General features: G+C 39.7%; 1 protein-coding gene across 1 annotated transcript in view; it reads right to left on the bottom strand.

Annotated features, from left to right (window-relative positions):
• Positions 1–20,317, bottom strand: part of CDH8 (cadherin 8) — a gene marked incomplete at its 3' end in the record, with an annotated part of 135,971 nt that overhangs the window by 85,787 nt on the left and 29,867 nt on the right. Inside the window, exon 2 of the mRNA XM_082489127.1 lies at positions 9,430–9,724. Coding sequence (XP_082345253.1) covers positions 9,430–9,724 — 295 coding nt within the window. The remainder of the gene's footprint in view (positions 1–9,429; positions 9,725–20,317) is intronic.

Genomic DNA, 20,317 nt, shown 5'->3' with positions numbered 1-20,317 from the left:
AAGAAGGGAAAGAGGGTTATTCAGACAACGCAGTTTTAGGCTCAACTGGCTAAATTAGACACCCAGTCGCACTAGCTTTCTGCTCAGGGAGGAAGACAGGATTGTCCTCTCATGGGACCCTTCCTTCTTCGTTGACCAGAGAGAAATCCAAATTAAATTAGCCAGCTAATGTGGATGCCTAAATTTCAATCATATGACTATTCTCTTATGCGTATGCACTCAAAATAGGCCATACCAGTCTAAACCCTCCAGGAGCTTCAAGCGTGTAGGCCGGCACACCAATATATAGGACAAGTACAAATCTGCAAGAATTCGGGGTTTGTTTACATTATTTCCTATGTATGAACACCTATGTGCACTTATATACTCATATAGACAATTTCTTTCTGAAATAAACTGCCACTGATATATTTCATATTCCATTTTTTTTAAGTAATCTAAAATATTAGAGTAACAAAGTATTACTTGTTGGTTTTGCTGGTTTGTTTTATATAAGGAGTCATATGTAACGTCACTGAAATGCGCAGCCCCAAGGAACTGATAGTCTAAACCGAAAGTTAACAGCTGAGAAAGCTGGTTTAATCAAGGGATCTGAAAGAATCAAACCGGAGCACCTTGGTCAAGAGGAGGAAATAACCACTACAATAAATTATGAGGTGCCGAGCAGAAAAAGGCAAGGAACTGCTTCCTGTTCCCACCAGGAAAATAATCTTTTCATATACCTCTGATACACTAAGTCAGCTTTAGCTCCATAAGTGGAATCTGAATTGTTTCTTCCAAATGTTACATAGTTCTTAATGCAATTTTCAGAGTAAATAGTTTAGAAAGTTAATGAAATCTTTAAAAAATGTTAATATCGTGCAGTATGTGCATGAGTCAATATCTCTGAACAGCTGAATATTCCACCACATGTAACACAACAATGTGTTTAGATTGCTCATGAGTCGTTTTAAGGACTTTTTATCATGTGAGGGAAATGGGAAGAATGCATTGTATGCAAATGTGTAACTGCAGAAGTATGAAAGGTGCTTGCTATGCACAGGAGAAAAATGCCTTCTGTACAACCCACAGACAATGGAGCAAGCTGGCAGCCTTCAGCGTTTACCGCTGTATAATGAGGGCTGTAGGAAGCATGGCCGGGAAAGCTAATAAGCTGCATATTTTACAAATTTTTGTGCATAAACTAATTGTCTTAGAACTCTGATGCCGCCTTTTTAACGCGATCTTTTGGAAACAAAGCTCTTTTACATCAGAAATATATATTCAGATGTAGCGATAGAGATAACTCTTTGGCAATTATCCTCGCTGATATTACCTACTGCTTGGATTTAGCTTGTGTGACTCTAATGAGAAAGGACACTGCCTTTTCAGTTTTAAGGTTGGCAGTTCTTTCTTGCTACAACTTATAAGATGGTGCCATTAGAGAGCCTGCAGGTATTGCTTTCTAAATTCCCCCGGGTGGCTGCTGGTTAGGATTAGAATACAGTCTGTAACATCACAAGCAACAGCAGAAGGGTAAAATATATTTTATGTTTGGCTTAAAGAATTATGTTTTCTTTTCATGTTATTTTTTTTTTATTCTCCCTTTAGATATCACCCTCACTATGGAATATTAATTGGTATTTGTGAGAGATGTGGGAAATAGCTATTCTTTGGTTCAGGACTTTTTGAAAGACTGCTTGTCTCTAATCAATTGACTATTTCATCAGCATTCATTCTGCGAGGTCCCCAGGCAAAGACAGTAAAATTGGATGATCACTGTACACTATATTTCCAAGCAGGGAAAAAAAAAAAAGTACCGTAAGGCTTGTTGATTTTGACGCAAGTTTCAGGTTATGCTCAGGTGTATTGTAGTAAAATAGAAATAAATAATAAGTAGCCCTGGCCGTTTGCTGCGGAAATTCTTTCGTTTTTAACTTTCCGTGGTGAAACCGGAAAACGGCCGGTATAACCTGGCGGCTTTGATGCTCTGCTTGCTTTGTTTGGCAGAGCGAAGCCCGTCGTGCCAGCAACCGCCAGGCAGGTCGCAGAAGCAGCCTGGGAAGTATTGCCCCCTCAGGCCGCCGCGCAGCCAGCATATGGCAGCAGGGAGCGTTCGGCCCCGGGGAAAGGGGACAGTTGAACAGTTGAACGGGCTGCCCAGCAGCGCTCCACCGCCTGAGTCACGAGGAAGCCGTGTGGACATCAGCTCCACAGGCAGTTGCTTATCTGCATTCATGAAGAGATTCAGCAACTAAACAAAGCCAGAGGTTCCGATTCGGGGTGGAGGGTGGAGGGGGGAATGACCAGCGTCAGAAAAAAAAAGAAAAAAAAAGGATTGGGAATTGGATCTGAATCTCATTTTCCCAAATGTCAAGTGTGTCCATCAAAGAGACGTCCAGCGCAGGCCATCTGAATTAACCCAATTTGAGGAGTATTGGTCCCCAGCGTTCTACAGCTAAATCTCTTGCTTTAGCAGAGTGAAATACGTTATACTAATAGAAGGTTCTGTGGAAATATTACCACCCTGAATGTAATTTTCTGACCTAGAACTTTCCACCTTGTGGTTAGAACTTGCCTACGTTCCCCACAATTGAAAAAGAGAGAGTACGTTCCAGTCGCATTCTGGGGCGTTTCACGGAGCCTCCGTCTGGCAGAAATCTGTACTGGTCTGCCTCCTCATCTGCCCGTTTTCTACTTGGGCAGCATCCACAGGCCAGCAGAGGGGCTCCCGTCAGGAGCACAGCTGTTTGGGGAAGCGACACGGCATGCTTTCAAAGCCAACCAACCCAAACCCCTACCACTGGTTTAAAGGTTTTTTTTTCTTCAAAATTTGAAATCTGGGAAAATTGTGAAAAAATCTTGCTAAGAGTAGGTTTAAACTTGTAACCCAAAGGGAACGTATCAGAACCCTGAGTCACAGCCTTATTTTCATATAGTCGCAGAACAGAAATACGATGACGTGTTTGAGATGTACAAATGAAAGCAACCACACAGAATTTCAAAAGCAGAATATCTGCAACGAGAACAAGATGTTTGTGACTACGAGACAAGAACCATCTGGAAAAACGACAGCAGGACGGATTCCTGCAGATTACCTAGGACTAGAGAAGCGTGCACCTAAGACTGCCAAAATTTTCTCTGCTCTGCCCCCATATGAACAACATACAGCTCTGTCTGTCTGTCCTCATCCTGTGAAACAGGAACATCATAGGAAGACAAATTCCTCTCAATGGGACTCCATAAGGAACTATGACTTCAATTCTGATCCAAACAGCTTTTTCCTAAGGAGTTTGTCTTCACTGTGTGTCATTTGCACAACGTTCCTTCATGCACAGGGAATGCGTGTGTGCAAAACATGGAAAATTTGTGACAAATTGCCGACAGTTAATGGAGAGGAAAAAATGTAGCTTTTGTTTAAGAAACCACTACACATTAATAGCTCCATACTTTGCACAGGTAATTTCGGGCTTGTTTATAAGAAGCAGACAGTGTTTTCAGAATGTGAACATTCAAGCACTTGCTGTCATTGGTACGAAATTTTTTGAGCAATCCCACTGATTTTAGCAACTTTATACAAAGTCAATGAACTAGCCTAGTACACTCGGGACAATACGGGTCAGTGCAACTAAAGGGTCAGATCATAAACCCCTAAAGAGCAATATCATGACCCCACCCATGGTCCGCGAGCTCATAATGGTCATTTAAGAGCAATATAAAAAGATAACGACATTTTCAATCGGATGTCATGAAAAACTGAAAGTACAAAAATAATAGCACGTACTCAGAAATACCTTTTTTTCAAGGCTCAGTAACAAGTCAAATAAGCAGAAGACTCTCTTGCTTTTGAACATATCCTTACCGATTACTTAAGGTTACTTATGACTTTGCTTTTGGAACCGTGCCTCAGTTATGCAGAACGCACATAAGATTTTAAACACATACGCACTCACTAAATAAATCTCTCACGTAAAATCTCTGCAGTACCACAGCTAGTGAATTTGATTATGCACAAGATGAACAAGTAGAGGAAGAAGACAGCATGAAGATATACATTTTCTAACAGCTGTTACATTGTTGCCATATTTTACAACATCTGCTGGTTTTTTTCCTTAGCTTTTGCACTCCCTTTGCATTTACCCTTTGGGCTAATTTGTAGTTGACCCCAGTAATGTAGTCCTTTTACTCTACAATTTTGTGACAAACTATCATTGATTTAACAGTCATGCTCAGTGCCTTAAAAATCAATGAATACATAGGAAAAAAAAAACAGTAAGACAGTGTGGTTGATCTTGATAACGTTTCAGGTCAGGTTTTTATCGCAACTTTCTAATGTATCAAGTTATTTTATCACTATTCATATCAGACATTGTACGTTGATTTCATATTCAGCAGATTTCATCCTTTTGCAAACAATTTGTAACTGGAAGAGAACTTATATCTTTGGGAAAACTGGAAAGAAAAGCTACAGGGCGTACACTGCGTTTACTATACATGGCTATACCAAATCACCCCGTTCTGCTTTTGGAAAAAAAAAAAAAAAGATCACATGATTTCTTATTTACAGTGCTGTAATCAAGGGCAAACTTTGATCCAAAGGAAACCATTACGAAGTAGATGTGCTTCTGCCAAAATCGGAAATTGATATTCTGACTCAACTGAAAGCCTAAACCCTTTCCGATAAAGACCTTTTTCTGTCAGTAAATAGTTTTCATGGAAGCATTTAAGAAGAAAAATACTATTCTAAAGCTTTTTCACACTGTTAATATTTTCAAGTGTTAAAGGAAATCGCATTTCTGGAGCAATGGCAGACTGAATTCCACTGCGTGTATTTTAAGATGAGGGTTTTTATGACTGTCAGGGAAATTCTTAATATTTGGAGATTAAAGTTTGTCTGTTTACCTCAATTCAAGCAAACTATGAGAGAATTCTCTTCCCTTATGGCTTTTGTTCTTTTTCCATCTGTGTCCTTTTTCATTTCACCAACACGTTTGTCACTCTACTTCTGTCGTCTTCTGTCTTTCAACATGACACTAGCTGTCTAAACACTCGGCTTCACTAAGAAGGAAATCAAGAAATTTCACTCCTCGTTCCTCTCCCGAAAAAAAGATCCTGAAACTATACTGTTGGGAGACAACATCCACGTTTGCTCCCGTTATCACCTCTGCAGCATGCTTTCAGGGAACGCACCAACCTATGCCTAGTTGAGAAGGCAACGCAGAAACAGAACATACTCGAGGGGGGTGGTGTTTTTTTTCTCTTTTTCTTTCCTTTAAATAAGCTACAGGACCAGTTCCAATTACCCTTGTGGATCTTCTAAGACTGCTCATTCATTTACATAATATGCTATCTTCGTGGCAGGCATATACACAGCTCACAGACAAATGGGAAAAAAAAAAAGAGTCATGGGGTTCTTCCTCCCAGAAGCTTAGCTGAATCTCTTTTTAAAAGGTTTTAACTGGGTTTTATTCCCAGTGTGTCCCTTTACATCTAAAAGTGATTAAACAAGATTTACAGACAAATTAAATTATTTCTTATTTGTGAAAAGCAATACTGTTATAATGAAGTGATTCCACAGATTTCACTTTTTGATCTTTAATTCTTTAAGAAAATTAATATCAGAATTAAAAGATTAAAGTGCTCAGTTTCAGCAAAGAACATATTCTCCATATACACTATTAGCTTTCACAAGCAAATTCATCATTTTGGAGTCGGGGAACAGGGCTTGCTATGGTAGATTATATAGGAATTACATAAAGAAAGGAACGCAACGATGAAGTAAGGGAAAATTCAATTCAGTTCTCAAAACTTCTTCTGGAATGTGCTCCTCTCTTTCCTCAAAGAGAGAAATAAATTATTTGAAAATAACTCCGAACACAGTGACGATACACACCACTGAGTACGTGTGTGGGTGTGTGCTCTGTGAAGACAGCTGAAAAGTGAGCATCGTTCCTACCGGAGATAACACAGTGCAATACTAATAGTCTTTGCACCGAGTAGTGGGAGGAAAGCCATGCAAATCCTTCTCTTTTGTTTCAGCAGGGAAGCGGGATTTTCCAGCTATCACTGATACATAACCTAAAAATTAAACAGGCTGCACTGAGGCCACAGATGTGTGACAATCACATACATCGGCATACGCACACATTCATACATATCACACACAGAAAGTTGGCACGTATATTGCCGTTTTCACATCCCCCTAGCGTATCATTCATGTTCTAGACAGTCATGCAAAAATACCACTGACAGCCATACTCTGCGTCTCTTCTCGCACGGAACGTAAGACCGGTACCTAATGTACCTATTAAAAAAACCGCACTGTGTTAGAACCTCAACATTACCTTACAGAATAACAAAAGGTTAATGCGCTCATCTGTACTTCATGCATTGCTTTCCACAGAGGTCCAAAAATAAAATGCCTTGTACTGCATCCTCATTACAGAAGTGCTATATATATTGCATGAGTTCCTCTTCTGTTTCAGACCAGCCAGAATTGGTATAAGCATTTTGAGGAAAAGAAGAGGTTTAGTGTAACTTTGTTTTATCCTGAGTAAGAACACTGCCTAGTAATGACTGTGTTGTAGAAATGTCAAGGCTGAAATTAGCCGTGGGTGGAGATCTCTTTAAGAGGAATTAAGTAAGTGGATAATGGAAGTCAAATACTCTTAGTGTGGCAAAAAAAAAAAAAAATAAAAAAAAAAAATCCTTGAACTCTGAAAGGAGACAGAGTTTTCTTATAAACATTACAGAAGAGTCAAAGTAATTTTAAGAGGACTAACAAAACTTAAAGAAAGTTAAAATGATTTACAAAGCATCATTTAGTACAGCTCTTGATGTTGCGACCTGCGGGTTAAAAGAGGAAGGCAGAAGCACATAGTAACAGCAACGTCGGCGACGGGGTAACATTCTCATCTTCAACTTTCCAGCCTCGAAATTTGGTTCCACCAGAGACTCAGATCTGCGTATGCCGCACAGACTTTACAGTTATTCATGACCCATGTCATGGGTCAAGGGCAAACACACTCCGAGATTTGAAGTGACGGCTGAGAATTAGGTTTTGTTTTTCAACAAATGAGCAGGAGCGTATGTTTGTGCTTCTTTAGAGAAATGGCTTGTAAACCCGCTCTCCTAGGAATGTCACATAAAAGACATGCAAGGCTCAGGGATCATACGGGATAAATGGGCAAAACTTGCATAATTTCAGTAATAAAGGTAGTAAGTGGTAGACCTTTGAGATAATCTATAACAAATTTCTACCTATATTTGTGTTGTTAGAATAAACTTCTTCTGGACCAAACTCTTCCATGCAGCTTAAGAATATGTAGAAATGTGGAACGACATGATTTCAGAGGCAGTTGAGGGCAGAACTGGTTACTGGTTACTCTTCCCCCCACCATGCTCGGGGAAACAGGTGAAATGCTATCCTCCGAAAGCCAGCCCCCTCACTGCTCCCCAGGCTGGCGGCTGTGTCCCGGCGTTGGTCATTTCTTCTACAACCTTCGACTAGAAAGTTTTCCCAGAGAAAGTTTTATCTTTTTATTCATCTCTCATGACCTTCCTTTACATTTTTCACTCCTCTTTCACCCTAACACTTTTCTCCATTGTTTCATTTTCCCTCTCTTTTGTTAATGTTTTACCTTTTGTTCTCTTGTTCTTATTACACTTTTACCATCTTTTAAACCTCATGTTAACCCACTCACTAGATTTTTATTCATCTGATCTTGGGACTAGTTTCCTGTTAGTTTGGGTTTTTTTTCCTCATCTTCTTTACAGTGAATGCTCCTGGGATAGGGGCCATGTCTTTACCACGAATTACAAATATTGCTCCTATGCACAGGTATAGCCTTTGTGATTGGAAACCATCTTTTCTTGTTTGCATATATCTTAATTTTCATTTTGCCTAGCATACCAAACAAGTCTCATTCATGTAGGAATTAACTGCCTTCAACTTCCCTTTCTCCTTCTCCTACTCTCTCCTTCTGTTTTCTTTTTTTTTTTTTTTAATTTATTTTATTTAATTAAGCAATTTTCTTGCCTAGAGCTTGGCAAAAAATATCTTCTGAAAGCAGGTCCATATTATGTTTGTGCTGCTGTACAATTAAAAGTAACTTTACAAATTAAACCTATGTTTTGGTAAAAGAACTGACACGCAGGCTTGAAAATTCACATATCCGTTTCGGCACAAGCAATTCAATACAACTAAGATATGAAAATACGTTGGCCAAGTGTTGATAATAAAATGAAACCTCAGGTATCACCGTCTAGTCAGCACACCATGCCTACATCTGAAAATGACCTGGTACAACTCATTGTACTGAATGAGAGTAAGGATGGGTCTGGCTCCTCACCTGCCACCTATTTTAAGCTAAGTAAGACAGAACGGTGGCTTTGAAACTTTTTGATAGGGTGCTGCTTTATTTTACAAAGTGCCTTGGCACTTCTTCAATTATCTTGCTTTGACACATGCAGACAAATTGCTGAAAAGCACATTATCATCAACCTAATACTAGAGAACATTAAAATTTACTCCGCATTTCATGGCCAGATTTTGATGTCTTTGCTTATACTGAATTCATATATTATCCTGAAATTGACTCTTCTGGTTTGAGGGGTTTACTTCCCTTTTGCTTTAGTGACAGCTGAAGATCACCTGCAGTGGAGATGTATGTACAGAAATACGTGCCTCTGTAAGTACATACTTCTGCATTTGCAAATACAGAATGAGGGAGAAACTATGCAAAAAAAAATTAAAATCTAATATATTAATCCATGAAGAAATATATGCACATAATTAAAACGTATCAAGAAGATTAATTCCTTCCCCTTTCTTTTTCTCCTCTTTCACACAGTTAATTTCCCTCTTCACCGTCTTTTTCCACAGCTTTCTCTGTTTTCCCCTTCCATCTTCAGCGCCAATCCTGTGGCTAATTGGTTAAGTCCACTCTAGAGTCTAACCATCAATTCCCAGACATGGCATCTTTCATTTCAATGTTTTTGGCTGATTACAGTTGCACTTAGAGGAAAACAAATAAGTATGTATCAACATACTGCAAGTGCTACATCTGTGTATGGAAATACACAAACAGATAATTAAACATCAACAAAATATCAATAGGATTAGAGTGTCATGTTGGAACAAATCTTGATAAATCCTTCTCAATAACAATACTCTAACTACAGCATCATAAGGGGAATATAAATTTAGCCCATTAAAGTGTTGTTGGACAAAGAAAGACACATTAATACATCTGTTAGTCATTTTCTTACTACTAAGGGACTCTACTATTGTGCTGCAGATGAAAGCTTTGGCCAAGAAGAGATTTGAAAACATGCAAATTAATGCTAACAACATAATAAATATCTTATTGTTCATCAACAACTCAGTGGCGTACTGGCATAGTTTAAACTGTGAGTAATCAAAGTTCGTCGATGTTTAGACATACGTACCGACAACAGACATTTCTGGAACCGTGGCGTGATATGGACCATCAACAAACTCCGGGGCATTGTCATTGATGTCTTGAACCTTAATAATGAATTCCGAGGGAGGCTCCAGAGGTTTGTTTGTGTCCCTGTCGACCGCTTGAGCTGTTAGAGTGTATTCAGCTTTTTCCTCACGGTCAAGCCTTTTCATTGCATGAATGTCTCCAGTCTTGTCATTGATCACAAAGATTGTGCCAGCTCCATCTCCTGACAGAATATACTTGATTTTGCTGCTGCCAGGATCCAGGTCTGTGTGTAACTAAAAGGAAAAAAAAAAAGCATTTTAGAGACACCCAGATTGTTTTTCGCATTGGTCCAAGCATACGTTTTGTCAAGCTATTCTTTTGTACTTTAATCTTAGCACCAGTGATCCATATCTCAGCTCGAATACACAAGGAGAGTAGGGATTTGTATGCATACTAATCAAAAGTGAATGTAATCATAGGCATAATTAGACTTTCTATTTAAAAAGCAGCTGTTATATATATTTTAAATCCCTGTTCTAAAATGGAATTGTCTTCAGAACTATTATCAGCCAAAATGATCAAGCACAAAATGTCCTTAACCTATTAGATCAAAGGGCGAATGAAGTATTAACAATAATACATGGAGTTAGAATGGAGTTTCTTATTTTTAGTTACTACTTTCGGCTTATTTTCAGGTGACTGAAAATGGCTGAACACAGGCATCTATGTAAATGTTGTAACGGACAGAATTCACAGAAATTTACAACCATATCATAACTCAGCTATTAGCAGAACTTAAAATGTTCCAAGATCTTTATCCTGAAAGTATTTCCCCGCAAAAAAAAAAAAAAAAAAGCCTTGTTAAAGCAAGTTTCCAGAAATATGAGAAGAGCCCTTACACGCATCTTCCCATTCTCCTTAACGCCCCATTAGAAAACATAGTATTTAGACTGTAGTTGGCTTTTCAAAAAACAAGATCGGATTACAATAACCTGAAACAGTATGGGAAAACAGGTTTTCTTCTTTACTTTGAATTTTTTTGTTAATTAAAAGCCTGAACCGAAGCCCACTGGAGACAAAGGACTTCCATTGATTTTTTTGTAGGCTCAGAGCCAAGTACTAAATATCAGTTTATCTCCAATAATTTTTAACTTGCGAGGGCGAGCACACCAATTGGTGGACCATATGTATTAGTGTCAACACATTCAAATATACAGGAAAATATCTTAAACATACAGTAATAGTGCTTTAAATTCTATTTACTATTAAATCTAACACAATATGGACAATAGGAAGTAGTGAATAACGCGCCATTAAAATGTAATTTGCATTCATTATTATTAATCTCTGCCGCACAAAAAGTCTGAAGGAAATCCATACAACCTGTTTAGGACAGCTGCAACGTGACTTAAAACAACTACTACTAGACTCGTTCCCGGTTGCTCATTTTTGTGCCGACAGCTCAACCAAAATTGTTGCTGGTTATGCATTTTACTCCTCAGTTGACAGCAGTGGTTGGTAGGGCCGGGCAGCACTGTCGTTTGATATCAGAACCTGTATTAGGATATTAAAATAGGTGGGGAAAAAAAGCCTGGTAACACTGGCTACAGCCAGGCCGCAAGTAGATTTTTATGTCATACCACAAGTAGGCTCTGCGGGTTCTTCAGCAGATAATTGGTCGCATACAGTTATATCTGCAAATTAGCTGTTCAGGAATAAGAGCTTAGAAAACTCATTAGCAGCACCTTACAAAAGGAATCCGGAATTGTGGCAATGAGCACAGCAGAGAACGGCAGTCAGGTCTGATTTTCCAGTTGATCTGCCTTATTATATGTACAAAATCCTGGGCCACCAGTGTATTCTCTGCTCTGCAATAATAGCAGAACTCCCACTGACTACAAGAGCTGTAACTTCATCCTCTGTGTTTTGCTGGGCAACACATTATTACCACGCCAGCTATTACCACACCATTGTTTTAACAACTTTTTAAAAGCACTTTAACTGCCTGTGAATATGAATGACTCAACCCAGTTCACTCTTCCCACCCAACCCACACAAACATACCCGCAGACAGAAGTGATAGCTGAGTCCTTTTTCCAAAAACTCAATCTGGTTTTTTGTTGTAGTTGCCATCAGCTTTTACTTGAGAACAATCAGCGTAATTTACGTTATGTTAATTGAAGTTAATAGCACTCTCCTGTTGGCTGGTACTGCAGTTTTGCCTGCTCAGTAAGACACGTTCATACAGCTTCTTTTTGCCTTAAGGATTATTGTCCTTATGAGCAGGATTATAGTCAGTCTAGGTGTCAGCAACATAAAAATGCTCTTCAGGGTCCCGGAGCCTGTCAAGATCAATCCAGAATCTCTTTGTATTTTAAACAGATTGTTTATACTTTAAGCATCTGTTTGACCCCTGTATGAAATCCATCCGTTATTAACACGAATGCTTCAGCAGAATATTCATACCTGAATTACAGTGATGTCATATCAAAACATTGTCTGGACACACACAACTCAGCAGGGCAACTGGGAGCATCTCAGTCCACCCAACTACACAGAGCCTTACAGCGAAAAACTATAATCTGAATTTCTAAAAAGGCACTGGCTGGATAAACTACATATCCCACACAGATATTTGAGAACGCTCCAAGGTTCTCCAACTCGCTAGTAAGTAGGAGAGGCTCTTAGTATAACCTTCAGTGTAAGTTTTACCCCTATTATCCAACAGAAGTTATGGTTCATAAATCAGTTCTGGTATAAATTAATGTAGAGTTATAAAACCTTTGCAGTGCTAGTAAGATACCAGCAGTTAAAATGAAAAAAAAAAAAACAAAACTATGATTACTATTAATTATTTCTTCCAACAAGTTGAAGTCCCTTACACCAAAAGAAAGAATAGATATTGCTATTTGAAACACTATAAAATGAAGGGCTAAACATAGTTTTTTTACCCAATGATTAATAGTGGCAAAAAAGGACAGTAAATTTTTTTTAGTTCTTAATAAAAAACATGCCATAAATATGTCATTTACTGAAATCACATGTACTTTTTATGGTGAGCATCCAGACTGACAGATTAAAATATCATTTTTAGGTTTTGAAGTTCTTACACTCTAATATCAAAATATTATAATAAGTGACCTACGGAAGAACCTTTTTCCAAAATCATTTAATTGTTTGGATTTAGGATTAGACCATCATCATCTGCTTACAAAGTTAAATCACAGAACGGAAGTGAAATTCTAAGCCAGAAAGCATAGTATTTTCTTCCAAGTAGTATTTCCTCTCTTCTACCAGATGCGAACGATAATTTACAGCAAGCGTCAAGCTTCAGCAAGCTGTGTTCATGTGAAGGTTAAAGATCATTAAACACATAATTATATAGGGTCTAGGTGAATGATAGAGAGGCATAATGAATATGATAAATGAATATTGGTTTCTGCTGAAAAAGCTTCACAAATGTTGTAAATGTGCGACTGCTTTCCAGACCTGTAGCTGTCTTCGTTGTGCCTGGGCTCGAAAGCTGACCTCTTAGTTTTCAGAGCAGTATCGAGAAATGTAACAAGAATTTCTATTTAAAAAAGGAGACATCTAGAGCCAGCCCCTACGTCCCACTGCTAGACAGCATCCCACACCAAACAGCACAGCATGTTTACTGGAAAACTTCATCATGTTCAGAGTCAAACTCACCTCCTTTATGGGAGATTCAGTTAAACAGACTTCAAAGGAAGTGACATCATCTTCCCCCACCGCTGCCCTGACCGTGGGACTACAAATTCAAACACCCCTCTCCCTTAAAGTAGCGGATGCAGCCCCGTCACCCAATTTGTGCCCGGTTTTATGGCAACAGGAGAGGGTTTGGATCCTCTCCTAGTTTTAATGGTGACGCAGATGCCCTGTATTATTACCCTACTAATGGCTCCCCCGTAGCCTCAGCACACGTCCGCCGCTAAAAAATGAACTACGTTCAAAATGAACCCTCTCAACACCACAGTTTCTAATTATTATTAATTCCTTTGCTATTCTACATTATAATACAGATGATAATCAACGAAGCCGGTATTAATGGTAACAGCACACACTGTACTTGCACAAAACTAACACTATTTTCACTAATAATAAATGCATATCTAAAAGTATTGCCAACATACTACTCAAATATGAATCATATATTTATAGTCTCCCACGTACATACATTACAAACGTGCATAATTACAATCAATGCAAGAGAAACTGCAAAGATGAAACTCATTCAAAGAGCCTCTGTATCCTGTGGATGTAAAAGGACTACTCTGCAGTAAAAGGCAAATCCATGAGCATGTTTGACACTGTCCCACGCGATATCCTGGTCTCTAAATTGGAGAGACATGAATTCGACAGATGGACCACGCAGTGGATGAAGAACTGGCTGCATGGTTGCACTCAAGAAGTTGTGGTCAACAGCTAGATGTCCAAGTGGAGACCAGTTACGAGCAGTGTTCCTCAGGGGTCAGTACTGGGACCGGTGCTGTTCAACATCTTTTGTCGGAGACGTGGACAGTGGGATCAAGTGCACCCTCAGCAAATTTCCCAATGACACCAATCTGTGTGGTGAGGTAGACATGCTGGAGGGGAGGGATGCCATCCAGAGAGACCTGGACAGGCTGGAGAGGTGGGCCCAAGCCAACCTCATGCAGTTCAACAAGGCCAAGTGCAAGGTCCTACATCTGGGTTGGGGCAATCCCAAGCACAAATCCAGGCTGGGTGGAGAATGGATGGAGAGCAGCCCTGAGGAGAAGGACCTGGGGGTGCTGATTGATGAGAAGCTCAACATGAGGCAGCAGTGTGCGATTGCAGCCCAGAAGGCCAACCGTATCCTGGGCTGCATCAAAAGCAGTGTGGCCAGCAGGGTGAGGGAGGGGATTCTGCCCCTCTACCCTGCTCTGGTGAGACCTCATCTGGAATGCTGCGTCCAGTTCTGGAGCCCCCAACATAAGAAGGACATGGACCTGTTGGAGCGGGTCCAGAGGAGGGCCACGAAGATGGTCCGAGGGCTGGAGCACCTCTGCTATGGAGACAGGCTGAGAGAGTTGGGGCTGTTCAGCCTGGAGAAGAGAAGGCTCCAGGGAGACATTATTGCAGCCTTCCAGTACCTAAAGGGGTACAGGAGAGCTGGGGAAGGACTTTTTACAATGGCACATAGTGATAGGACGAGGGGAATGGCTTCAAACCGGAAGAGGGGAGATCTAGAATAGACAGTAGGAAGAAATTTTTCACAATGAGGGTGGTGAGCCCCTGGCGCAGATTGCCCAGAGGAGCTGTGGCTGCCCCATCCCTGGAGGTGTTCAAGGCCAGGTTGGTCGGGGCTTGGAGCAACCTGGGCTGGCGGGAGGTGTCCCTGCCCAGGGCAGGGGGGGTTGGAACTAGATGACCTTCAAGATCCCTTCCAACCTAAACCGTTCTACGATTCTATGTTACTGCTATTAAATTCTCCTGTTCCACAGATATTTGTTCATCACATTTTTAACCACATTTTCTTAACAAATAGTTGGTTCAAAACTATGTATGCAGCCAAGGACTTAATGTATGGACGAAGGCTGCAGAAGCTCCAGGCTAGGTTTGTGAAGTTCTTTTGCAATTCTGAGTACACAGAGATTTACGAGTCTCTTCTGCAGATGGAAACCGTCTCACCTGCTCGCAGTCAGCTACCTGGCAAATCAATGGTAGTCAAAACAAAAGCTTGCTCAGCACAATGAATTTCATGTTCAAGCCATGTGCTCACCATCAGGAAAGTACATAATGCACTTGGGTTGGGTCCATAGCCAGAATTAGCAGAAAGCTGCTGACTGGCCTTTGTAGAAGGACTGGGCACTTGAAGTCCTCTCCATGTGCGGTGTTGATGCACAACTTGATACAGACTAGCCTGTAATGAGATGCATCATCAAAGGGAGGATTCGTAACCCCAATTTCCTCATATAAGTAAAAAAGCATAAATATATCAATAATTCACAAGAGGGGGGAAATCTACATATTATGAAAATGCTCCTGGACATTTTTAATTAAGAAAAGAGAAGGCGGCATTATGTAGTCAAGTTTTTATTTGAGTTTGTTAGAAAGTAATTAATTCATCCTCATGTAATTGCAAGAGAATTACCCCTTACTTGTTTCAAGGGGAAAGGCATAACCTTAAAACTTAATTTTTAAAATTTGCATCATTCTTCTCCTTCCTAACTCTGGATTCTTTTTCAAGGGATTAACTAGTGCATCACTGATTTTCACCTGCTGTTACACAGATACACACACAACACATCAACACTATCCTATTGCTTCAGGTTCTATTTTTAACCTACTCCTCGCAATAAAAGTCCTCATTTATGAGGCAGACCCCATTTAATGAACTTAGAGACAGAATTTTCAGCTTTTATGACTCTTTTCTAAAACTTCTGGGTTCTAGAAGCTCTAGCCCGCTCAGTGAAAGTATCGAAGGATTTTAGTGACCTTATAATCATTTATATATATATCAATGCTTTCAAAACCTGTAATGCACCTTACTTATTATGTGTTTCTTTCTGTATGTGACTTTTCAGTTTTTTTTTTTCTCCCAAAAATATGAACATCATCAGGTGTTACAGAAGGTTTTGTTATCTGACACATAATGGAAAATGAGCACATTTATTGATGACCTACCGTTTAAAAAGAATCAGTTATAATTTAACTATTATAGATAGATTCAATTCATTTGCACACAATGCAGAATTAATAAAGTGAACGTAATTTCAATTTAATAGAATCTTTCATTTTCTCCATGGATAGGCTGATCCCATCTTTAGTAATGGGAATTATAGCTGCACAATGGGGAAGATGAAAACCAAATATTCTGCATTATTATTCAGGGTAATGACAAATTGGGGCACAGACTTGATGTACCTGACATAATGTCAGTACTTGGAACGCTTTCAGAAAGGAAACAGACATGTCCATGGATGACAAAGGTTTCATTTCAGATCCAAGAATCGTGTAACTTGAAGCCTCTGGAGTAACTGTCAGAAGACATTACTGCTCACACTTCTCAGCTGCAGTTTCATAACAATATTCAAAGAGAATTAAAACAATAATATCCCTAACGCTTTCATTTAAGAGTGTAATCTCTGCTTTTGTCTGCCTCAGTTTCCTACCATGTCATTTGAGTATCTTTGATTCCAGATGGCTTCTTTTATGTTTCTGTTTATTCTTTGCTACCGCTTTTTTATTCTATTTGATTTGCTAATTTTGTCTCTGTTTATATTCATACCGCAACTGTGCACAAACTGCTTTTCATTGCTTACCTTTCGGTATCATCTTATAATACACTAGAGTGAACTGTTGTTTAAAAACCGGAGACAAGATTGGGATCTAACAATCTGTTTGTTCTAATTCACTGATTATGACCAACCGATGCAAGAAAAGAGCTCAGGAATGTGACTGCCTCGTGATCTAAGCCTTCCTGGTTAGAGCACCATTGGTCCTTTCTGTACGTGTCATGTATCGCCTTCCTCACCAGGCTGAATTAATAATTTTAATATCTATTTTCACTCAATGTCTTGGGAGAAAAAAAGATAGCTACCCTTGTTTTTACAGATGGAAGGAACAGAGGAAGAGATAAACCCACGTTCGGTCTCACCAAGACCCATTTTAGGAAAAAACATCCAGGCCGTAGGACTACCCAGGCCGTTCCTGAACAGCTCTACGCATTTGTCTTCAGTTAATCACAGTATTAATTTTTAATTAGAATTGTTGCGTATTGCTGGTGTTGTTTCGCAGAAGTTGTTCCCCCTGCCAGGGGAACTCCCTAAGAGGGAGGAAACCATGCCCCCGGATGCAAAATCTTCCCCAAATCCACAATCACACGTTCACATGTTCCGTGGTTGCGATGGCAACAAAGACAAGGTAATTTGTTTCCGTTCTTTGCTGTCTTCATTCCCAAGCATGGTGTCAGGTTGATTTTTCTGTATCTATTTCTTACATACCTTGCTTCTTGCGAGTCCTTATGTTAAGCCAGATGATTGCTAAAGCTTCCTGTTTTCCTAGTTCTGGCCTTGGCCCCTTCCATTTGGGAATACCATCTGTCTTCCCTTCTGTCCTGAGAATGCCGCCACCACATATGACCCGTGTCCCACCGCAGCTTGGACTGCCGCCTTCAGTCACTGCTTTCTGCAGCTATTTAACGCCCAAGTGTCCCGTGTCAAGTGGCCTCAGATGGCTGGCACCTTTTCGTAGTTGGCTTCCTGCCCAGCCTGGAGTTCATGTAACTATTTCTGAACCCAGACTGCTGTTCCTTCCTCGTGTTCCAGCAGACGTGCTCCTGTAAAAAGGTCTTGATTTTTTTAACCCAACTGTTTCAGATACTTGGCAACAAGCAAAGAAATTGTATGGTATTGCCAAAGAGGAATCCTTTCCCATCTCATTTACTTCTCTATTATTTCATCTACAGTGTACTGTGGTTCACCACAGGCGATCTGAAAGGTGGGTATAGAGAGCCTCAAAAATCGCATGCAGTTTTAGTCTTGCAAAGCATATTCCCTCTTCGGTGTCTTTATGGGGAAAAAAAAAGGCATCTGTCTGTCATCTCCTACTGTTTGGGGTCAAGCACTTACATTAACAATTCCACTGCTTCAGGCATTATAATTAAGAGTGCCTCCTGCACTTGCCACTCTTTTCCCAACTCAGTGAAACAGCAGTAAAGCCATTTACTCCCTCCTCCATTTTGTCAGGCTTGGACACAAACTCTGCTGTGGTTTCGACTACCCGTAAGATGGTGCGAAGTCTCCAAAGACGACTTTGAAGACTGCTCCCTTTTGGCTCTCGGTTTCTACTGCCAGCAGAGCCCGTCTTGCCGCTCCTTCCTCAATATAGACAAAAGATGGGGAAGGCTGTAAGAAACCATAAGCCATGGGAAGTTCCCATTCAACGTGCCAGCCAGAAGTTTGGCAGTTCCTATATACCAAGTCCTTCTCTTTTGTTCCTTTAATCATCATCATCTTATTCACGCTGTTCCGAGATTTTCCTCCATGTTGTTTGAGCTGTGTTTTTTCTTTCTTCTTTAAAAGCTTATTATAACTTGCCAGGCTTCACTCTCAGGCACAGAGTACGTGGCACTTGAGCGCTAAGACCTCTTTGTGCTTTTCAAATGATTTTCTCAAGTGAATGTCAGAGCAATATCTTATAACACATACTCTTCGGATTGCAGAAGAGGAATAAAAAAGTTAATCGCTACCTACCCGCAGCAGTAATTTGAAGGCTGCTTACAAAATCTGTCAGACAAGCTACAGCCTAGTTCAGCAAAGGCAGCGAAAGGTACAATAGGCCAGTGCGGTCAAAGGTGACAGGATATTTCTACTTATTCATGCATATTTAGGTTGTCATGATTTTACAATCCTTCAAGGCTCCGCTTTCAGCTGCTTTCACCGCCCTGGCTTCTGATCATGCTTTACTCACAATGATTAGGAGGATCCCGGTGATAAAATATTTAACCTGTCTTCCTGCGTAATAAAAGAATTTCAAATCCACGCGGAACACATTCTGTAATTTAACAATGCTTAATGAAACAAACCTGAAAGCATTAAAATACTTTTTTTGAAGGTAGTTTTTCAAACTTAAGATGACTGCTTAGCATACTTCAGTGTCTGAACATAAGGAAGTAAGTACTGTCTAAAACCACATAATGTGTAAAGCTGGCAGTGCAAATAGAAAGCTCTTTTCTAGCAATTGGCTGTCAAACACATCTACAGTGCAGAAATATAAACATCAGCTATGCAGCCAGCTTAGAGCTAAAATTGAAAACTGTTGAGAAGGTAACCGAGTGAAAGAAAGAGAACTGAAAAATTAAATTGTGAGTACTTACGTATTGATTATCTCATAAGCGATCTGCTTACATGGGATAATATAACTTATTTTTAGTGTACTTACACTAACCTGTGAACTGTGCACATGGGTATAGTAAATTTTTTTCTTACTAGAACTATTTGTCAAGTTACTCGGAACGTGAAAAAAAACACTGCTAGGAAATGCTACAAAGCAAATTCCTTATGAGATGTCAAACAAAGCAGTAGTTCTCCAGATTTACTATGTTTGCAGTTACACAGTAACATCAGTGTCATGTATCAGAATAAATAGATATAACATGAGGATAATTTGATTATTTCCCCCCATTTTCTTGCAGTTAGATGTTTATAAGGGATAACTCATGCTGAATTGTAAGTTATTCAGAAGAACTCGGTTGAAACTAGTTGTTATGATTTCATGCAGTTTCACAAGAAATTATTTGCCACATCACTTGTGTGGTTTTCAGAGCTTCCTAATGTAATTTCCCATGCATTTCCACTAAGTCATGCGTTCCTGTGAATTTCTTACAAACTGACTTGCAAAGGTTATGTCTCTCATAATGCGATCAATTTGCAATACCATTAAATTTGAAATATTTTTTAAACCACCAGAGACAGATCATAGCTTCTGCTTTTGTTAATGCTTTTCTGGAAGAATTGACACAGGAGAAGAGAACACAAACCATTACGCATAGACAATATTAAATATGCAGAAATAAACAATTGTGCCCACTCCAGCAGCATTTGATATTTAGTAACGTATTACCTCTGATTCTCTAGCAACATGTACCGAGTCCTGCAGTCCCCTTCTCAGTACATATGGAGACTAAAGTCTCAGTGACAATTATCACATTTTTTGGCACAGCAGATAACCTGACCTGTTTCCAAGGAGGAAAAAATAGTAGTGCTATGATTATAAGCGTGGGCACTGTTTGGAGTATTTATGTCATTCGCTGTAAACACCTAACCTAGCTGTGATTCAAAACATCCAAAATTTGGGGTCAATGTCCCGTCAAAAAAGAAACTCTGGCTCAGCATGCACACAGA

Source organism: Vanellus vanellus, assembly GCF_965231255.1.
Source record: "Vanellus vanellus genome assembly, chromosome: 12".
Taxonomy (NCBI): Eukaryota; Metazoa; Chordata; class Aves; order Charadriiformes; family Charadriidae; genus Vanellus; species Vanellus vanellus.
This window is presented reverse-complemented; position numbering and strand designations above follow the sequence as displayed.